This window comes from Pelophylax lessonae (genome assembly GCF_965119305.1).
Source record: "Pelophylax lessonae genome assembly, chromosome: 11".
NCBI classification, from domain to species: Eukaryota; Metazoa; Chordata; class Amphibia; order Anura; family Ranidae; genus Pelophylax; species Pelophylax lessonae.
Window position 1 is genome coordinate 48,519,654 of NC_138778.1, and position 8,205 is coordinate 48,527,858.

The 8,205-nt window shown below is 53.2% G+C and overlaps 1 protein-coding gene across 1 annotated transcript in view; it reads right to left on the minus strand.

The window, feature by feature from the left end:
* Positions 1–4,642, minus strand: part of PIGT (phosphatidylinositol glycan anchor biosynthesis class T) — a gene marked incomplete at its 3' end in the record, with an annotated part of 38,724 nt that extends 34,082 nt beyond the window's left edge. The window contains exon 1 of the mRNA XM_082272327.1: positions 4,436–4,642. Within this exon, the coding sequence (XP_082128453.1) occupies positions 4,436–4,619 (184 nt within the window). The 5' untranslated portion in view covers positions 4,620–4,642. The remainder of the gene's footprint in view (positions 1–4,435) is intronic.
* Positions 4,643–8,205: the final 3,563 nt, after the last annotated feature.

The following is an 8,205-nucleotide window of genomic DNA, read 5'->3' on the forward strand; positions in this document are numbered from 1 at the left end:
CCGACCAAGCGCAATGCAATGGTCTGCGCACGCTCGTAGGCCGGCTGGGGTGACCACTGGTGTCGCCCAGTCCGGCGTATTTGCTTGAAGATCTCACAGGAAAAAACACTGGAGAAAAAACTACCTAAAAATTTTTTCTAAAAAAAAAATCTTGCCAGGACCAGAGATCCCAGCAAGGAACTTAGGTCCTTACTCCTGACTAGACAGAAAAAAACTGATGCCTTGTAGCAGAGAGAGGGAGGATATACCCTCTGGGACTGCCCCTAAGGTGGAGCCAGAACGTTTTTTCTTTTCTGCCTAGTCCTACTCCTGCGGAGACAACATAACCCAGTTCTTGTGAATCAAGAAGACTACGTCTGTCAATGAGCGACAGAGAAAAACATTTAAATAAACCATACGATTACAGTGAATACGATTGGAATGTGTGCAAAAGGTGCAAATTAATAAAATATCATAAAGGTATCAAAATTAATAAATAAATTAGTGGGGGTGTCTTTAAAGTGGTATAGTGGAATGTGCGTAAATATAGTGTCAAAAAGATCAAATATAAGTATAAATGTAAAATCGTGCCTCATATAACATAAGCTATAAATATATAAGCACAGTGCATTCACAATAATAAATACAAGCAATCCTAAAAAGTGCTCGTGCTGTGAACAAACTGAAAACAGTCCAAAACTCTATTATATTGCTGAGTGAGTCCGTGAATAAGGAACCAGTATAGAAATGGTTGTTCGCCAAAAATTGTTCGGGTGAAAGTAAGGTGCTTGCAGTGCTTTTTTTAAGGGAGTGGGGTGAGTGATGGGCAATAACACACAGGTGCACCCCTCCTATTACTCCCGCACTCACCGGAGGTATATACCCCTGCAGGGGTAATGGGCCTTATTGCAGCGTGGTCTTTATGGCTCCAATGGAAGGGGGGAGGGGATACCCCCCCTTTTTTTTTTTTTTACCGAGTAGTAGGATCTTCTCACTCCAACCTCCAGACCTCACAAGTGTCTGGAGGTTGGAGTGAGAAGATCCTACTACCCGGTAAAAAAAGGGGAAATACAGCCATGATGTTGTCAGCAGGCTGTATTTGGGACTGGCACCTTTTCTGGGAAAAATCCCGAACTATGCTTCCAGGTCAGTGTACGGCGTTGGGGGGGGGGGGGGGGGTCAGTGTACGGTGGTGAGGTCAGTATACAGTATGGTGGTGAGGTCAGTATACAGTACGGGAGGGTCAGGGTACAGTACGGGGGGGGGGAGGTCAGTGTACAGCACGGGGGGGGGGGAGGTCAGTGTACAGCACGGGGGGAGGGAGGTCAGTGTACAGCACGGGGGGAGGGAGGTCAGTGTACAGCACGGGGGGAGGGAGGTCAGTGTACAGCACGGGGGGAGGGAGGTCAGTGTACAGCACGGGGGGAGGGAGGTCAGTGTACAGCACGGGGGGAGGGAGGTCAGTGTACAGCACGGGGGGAGGGAGGTCAGTGTACAGCACGGGGGGAGGGAGGTCAGTGTACAGCACGGGGGGAGGGGAGGTCAGTGTACAGCACGGGGGGAGGGGAGGTCAGTGTACAGCACGGGGGGAGGGGAGGTCAGTGTACAGCACGGGGGGAGGGGAGGTCAGTGTACAGCACGGGGGGAGGGGAGGTCAGTGTACAGCACGGGGGGGGGGGGGAGGTCAGTGTACAGCACGGGGGGGGGGGGGGGAGGTCAGTGTACAGTACGGGGGGGGGAGGTCAGTGTACAGTACGGGGGGGGGAGGTCAGTGTACAGTACGGGGGAGGGAGGTCAGTGTACAGCACGGGGGGAGGGAGGTCAGTGTACAGCACGGGGGGAGGGAGGTCAGTGTACAGCACGGGGGGAGGGGAGGTCAGTGTACAGCACGGGGGGAGGGGAGGTCAGTGTACAGCACGGGGGGAGGGGAGGTCAGTGTACAGCACGGGGGGAGGGGAGGTCAGTGTACAGCACGGGGGGAGGGGAGGTCAGTGTACAGCACGGGGGGAGGGGAGGTCAGTGTACAGCACGGGGGGAGGGGAGGTCAGTGTACAGCACGGGGGGGGGGGGAGGTCAGTGTACAGCACGGGGGGGGGGGGGGGGGAGGTCAGTGTACAGTACAGGGGGGGGAGGTCAGTGTACAGTACGGGGGGGGGAGGTCAGTGTACAGTACGGGGGGGGAGGTCAGTGTACAGTACGGGGGGGGAGGTCAGTGTACAGTACGGGGGGGGGGAGGTCAGTGTACAGTACAGGGGGGGGAGGTCAGTGTACAGTACAGGGGGGGGAGGTCAGTGTACAGTACGGAGGGGAGGTCAGTGTACAGTACAGGGGGGGAGGTCAGTGTACAGTACAGGGGGGGAGGTCAGTGTACAGTACAGGGGGGGGAGGTCAGTGTACAGTACAGGGGGGGGAGGTCAGTGTACAGTACAGGGGGGGGAGGTCAGTGTACAGTACAGGGGGGGGGAGGTCAGTGTACAGTACAGGGGGGGGGAGGTCAGTGTACAGTACGGGGGAGGTCAGTGTACAGTACGGAGGAGGTCAGTGTACAGTACGGAGGAGGTCAGTGTACAGTACGGGGGGGAGGTCAGTGTACAGTACGGGGGGGAGGTCAGTGTACAGTACGGGGGGGGAGGTCAGTGTACAGTACGGGGGGGAGGTCAGTGTACAGTACGGGGGGGAGGTCAGTGTACAGTACGGGGGGGAGGTCAGTGTACAGTACGGGGGGGAGGTCAGTGTACAGTACGGGGGGGAGGTCAGTGTACAGTACGGGGGGGAGGTCAGTGTACAGTACGGGGGGGAGGTCAGTGTACAGTACGGGGGGGAGGTCAGTGTACAGTACGGGGGGGGGGAGGAGGTCAGTGTACAGTACGGGGGGGGGGGGAGGAGGTCAGTGTACAGTACGGGGGGGGGGAGGAGGTCAGTGTACAGTACGGGGGGGGAGGAGGTCAGTGTACAGTACGGGGGGGGGAGGAGGTCAGTGTACAGTACGGGGGGGGGAGGAGGTCAGTGTACAGTACGGGGGGGGAGGAGGTCAGTGTACAGTACGGGGGGGGAGGAGGTCAGTGTACAGTACGGGGGGGAGGTCAGTGTACAGTACGGGGGGGGGAGGAGGTCAGTGTACAGTACGGGGGGGAGGTCAGTGTACAGTACGGGGGGAGGTCAGTGTACAGTACGGGGGGGAGGTCAGTGTACAGTACGGGGGGGAGGTCAGTGTACAGTACGGGGGGGAGGTCAGTGTACAGTACGGGGGGGGGGAGGTCAGTGTACAGTACGGGGGGGGAGGAGGTCAGTGTACAGTACGGGGGGGGAGGAGGTCAGTGTACAGTACGGGGGGGGAGGAGGTCAGTGTACAGTACGGGGGGGGAGGAGGTCAGTGTACAGTACGGGGGGGGAGGAGGTCAGTGTACAGTACGGGGGGGGAGGAGGTCAGTGTACAGTACGGGGGGGGAGGAGGTCAGTGTACAGTACGGGGGGAGGAGGTCAGTGTACAGTACGGGGGGAGGAGGTCAGTGTACAGTACGGGGGGAGGAGGTCAGTGTACAGTACGGGGGGGAGGAGGTCAGTGTACAGTACGGGGGGGAGGAGGTCAGTGTACAGTACGGGGGGGAGGTCAGTGTACAGTACGGGGGGGGAGGTCAGTGTACAGTACGGGGGGGAGGTCAGTGTACAGTACGGGGGGAGGTCAGTGTACAGTACGGTGGTGGGGGAGGGAGGTCAGTGTACAGTACGGGGGATGGGGTCAGTGTACAGTAGGGGGAGGTCAGTATTGTACAGTAGGGGGAGAGGGAGGTCAGTGTACAGTACGGGGGGGAGGTCAGTGTACAGTACGGGGGAGGAGGTCAGTGTACAGTACGGGGGGAGGTCAGTGTACAGTACGGGGGAGGAGGTCAGTGTACAGTACGGTGGGGAGGAGGTCAGTGTACAGTACGGGGGGGAGGTCAGTGTACAGTACGGGGGAGGAGGTCAGTGTACAGTACGGGGGGGAGGTCAGTGTACAGTACGGGGGGAGGTCAGTGTACAGTACGGGGGAGGAGGTCAGTGTACAGTACGGTGGGGAGGAGGTCAGTGTACAGTACAGGGAGGAGGTCAGTGTACAGTACGGGGGGGAGGAGGTCAGTGTACAGTACGGTGGGGGGGGAGGGAGGTCAGTGTACAGTACGGGGGATGGGGTCAGTGTACAGTACGGTGGGGAGGAGGTCAGTGTACAGTACAGGGAGGAGGTCAGTGTACAGTACGGTGGGGAGGAGGTCAGTGTACAGTACAGGGGGGGGAGGTCAGTGTACAGTACGGGGGGGAGGTCAGTGTACAGTACAGGGAGGAGGTCAGTGTACAGTACGGGGGGGAGGAGGTCAGTGTACAGTACGGTGGGGGGAGGGGGTCAGTACTGTACAGTAGAGGGAGGTCAGTATTGTACAGTACGGTGGTGATGAGCTCAGTGCTCTCCGGTGTCTCTCACCTCTCTCCCTCCTCAGGTCGGAGTCCAGGCGGGTTCTGAACTGGAAGGTGGCAGCGATATCTCCGGAGCGGAGGGGGGTGAGCAGTAGCTCCTCCTGAAAGGAATCTCCGGCCTTCACACTCTCCGCCCCGCCTGCCCCGAACACCAGCACCGCACACACTAACAGCGACCAAACACCGGCCATCTTTCACCTGCCGGGCTCTTCCGGTTTCCACTAACCAATCCCTTCACCTAAGCCAATCAAATATTGCGATTAATCATACGGCCAATGGCAGAAAAGGAAGGGCGGAAATACCAAACATATTTTCCAATCACAGCTTGTAGGAGCCAACCAATCAGAACAACAAGAGAGGTTACTGCAGAACTCTACGCATGCGGGGAGTGGAATAGTGTGTCAGGTCTGATTGTGTTCTGTCACTTACAGAACAACACACAGCAGAAAGTATGACATTAGATGTGTAAGATAAGCACAATCCTTAGCATGGGATTATCATTTGTTATAATATCATCATCAGAGCCCACAGCCAACCCAAATCCCTCTCCGTGTTTCTGTTTAAAGTGACCCTGTCATTACACTCAGTTCCTTGTAAAAGAATTCAAAAAGCGCTTTCCAGTATAGAAGCATCAAAACTTCCTGCTGGTAGAGGGTGTGGCTTTCCTGCTGGGAGAGGGTGTGGCTTTCCTGCTGGGAGAGGGTGTGGCTTTGTTGCAGAGGTGTTGCCTCAGCATAAGTCGCTGATCACAGCTCCTCAAGTACATACTTGCCAACTGTCCCGTTTTTCCCAGGACAGTCCCGGCAAATAGGAGCCTGTCCCGGGGAATTTACATTGTCCCGGCAAGCGCCGTTAATCGGGCTGCCCGTAAATGCCCGTTCCGGACTGCCGGTGCCCTTAAAAAAAATGGTTTCAGGCCGACATTGTAACGGCGCATGCGCCGTTCCGACGCCTGCCGGGCTCGGGAAGGCTCGTACAAGCTCGGGCGGGCGCATGCGCAGTTACGTAATAGCGCCGCCTGGTGCCATTTTTAACCACTTTAGCCCCGGAGAATTTGGCTGCTCAAAGACCAGGCCTTATTTTGCGATTCGGCACTGCGTGACTTTAACAGACAATTGCGCGGACGTGCGACGCTGTACCCAAATGAAATTGACGCCCTTTTTTTCCCCACAAACAGAGCTTTCTTTTGGTGGTATTTGATCACCTGTGCAATTTTTATTTTTTGCGCTATAAACAAAAAAAGAGCGACGATTTAAAAAAATTAAAATATTGTTCACATTTTTATATGAAATTCTCAAAAAAAAAATGTAAAAATCAAAATTTTTCAACATTTTAGGCCAATTTTGTTTTCTGCTACATATTTTTGGTAAAAAAAATCCCAATAAGCCTATTTTGATTGGTTTGTGCAAATGTTATTGCGTTTACTAACTAAGGGAAAGATTTATGTCATTTTTATTGTTTTTTTTAAACTAGTAATGGCGGCGATCTGCGATTCTTTTTGCGGGATTGCGACATTGCAGAGGACAGATCGGACCCCTAACTGATATTTTTGACACTTTTGGGGGTACCAGTGACATTACTACAGTAATCAGTGCTATAAATATGCACTGTTACTGTAAAAATGACACTGGCAGGGAAAGGGTTAACTTTATTGGTGATCAAGGGGTTAAGTGTGTCCCTAGGGGAGTGATTCTAACTGTCAGGGGGCGTGGCTAGTGAAGTAACCACAGAGACATACGATCCTATATAGCAGGATCACATAGCCTCTGTGCTTACTTCAGGGAGAATGACAGATGGCTGTGTTTACATCAGCCGTCTGTCTTTCTCCCTCTCCTGCGGGATATCTCGAGTGGCCGGTGTTCTAAAATTTCCTCGGACCCATGAAAAAATCGGACCTCGTCACTTTCGGTGGTCCTACGTCATGAAACAGCTGACGGGAGTCTCAAGTGCGCATGCGTACAAGACATTATCTTGGTTTGGTAAAATTATAACACATAGCGGCCAGCTGACTGAGAGAAGGCGGGGCTGAGGTGGGACGGAAGACACCGCCGCGTCATCTGCAGAGCTGAATAGAGGAGGCGGGACTCCGATTTTATTATCTTTAGTAATTATCGTATTATTCATCCTTAGGATTTAATAACATTTAGTATTTCTATAATACAAAATAAGAAATACTAAATGTAATGAAATCCTAAGGATGAATAATACGATAATTACTAAAGATAATAAAACAGAAGGAGTCGCTTAAGCCCTGCATCTATTACGGCCGCACCTCCGTCCCGCCTCCTCTATTCAGCTCTGCAGATGTGCCTCCGTCCCTGTAATGTTTCAGTGAAGCGGCGGTGTCCTCCCTCCTCCGTCGCACCTCAGCCCCGCCTCCTCTCAATCAGCTGTCCGCTCTCTGTTATAATTTTGCCAAACCTCGAAAAAATTTCTTCTGCGCATGCGCACGGACGACTCTCATCAGCTGTTTTGTGATGCTCTGTCCACCGGAAGTGACGAGGTCCGATTTTTTCACGGGTCAGACAAAATTTTACAACACCGGCAGCCATCAAAGCCACTGGTCACACGTGCTGGCTCCCAAGGAAACGAGCAGGGGCGGGAGCGCGGCGGCGGCGCGCGCTCGCCCCCTACAGGCTCGTGGGCGAGCGACGTAGGTCTACGTCGCTTTGCCTGTAAGTGGCAGAGTGCCGCAGTAAATCCTCGTGAGTCGGTTGTAAAGTGGTTAAATCAAAGGCCCTAGCCACCAGAGCAGAGCAGAGAAGGACCCCCGGAGAGTGGAGATACATTCACAGACATGAAGGTAGGTAGGATGAAAGCAACAATTATATGTGAAAAAATATCTGGTAACATGACATGTGAATAAAGTGTCAAATGTGCTCAGGTGTGACCACACAAAAAATGTAATATCTAAATATATATAAAGTGCAAGGTGCAAATAAGTAGGATAAAACCTAATTATAACAGATAGTATAATCGTACTTATTTACACCTTGCACTTTAACTATATTTACATATTACATTTTTTCTATGGTCACACCTGAGCACATTTCACACTTTAGAATTGCAGGGAATTGTGATGAGAATTTTAAACTTTAGGCAGAAGTATTGCAGCTGAATGGGAGAATTATTACAACTCTGCTACTTTGGTCTTAAAGCGGAGTTCCACCCAAAAGTGGAACTTCCGCTTTAGGTGGTCCTACCCCCCCGACATGCCACATTTGGCATGTCATTTTTTTTTTGGGGGGGAGCGGGTACCTAGTTTTGACAGGTACCCGCTCCCACTTCCGCTCGGAGCGCCGCGGCACCCTGAGCGGAAGTTCTCCTCTCCCCCTCCCTCCCTGCAATCTTCTGGGACATGTCAGAGGTCCCAGAAGATTGCTGGCCAATCACGGCGCGCAGCGCGACTCGCGCATGCGCAGTGGGTACCCGGCTGTGAAGCCGCAAACTGTCACAGCCGGGTGCCCACAGCAGTGATGCCGGCGCCGAGGGAGAGGATCGAGGCTTCGGGCGGCCGCATTGCTGGACCGTTGGACAGGTGAGTCAAATGGCTGGAACTCCGCTTTAAGTTTGAAATTCCCTTTTCAATTTCCTGTAATTCTCTCTTTATTGAGTAGACCCTAGAAGCTGATGATAAGTAGGCGGAGATTAATTATGCAGAGTGGGTGGAGCTTTCGGGAAGTGGGTGTGGTGAGTAATTAATAGCTGTGCTGCAAAGTGTCCCTGGAAATTTTTTTCAAATGTTGGCAACTATGCAAGTAGGGTGGACACCTCATC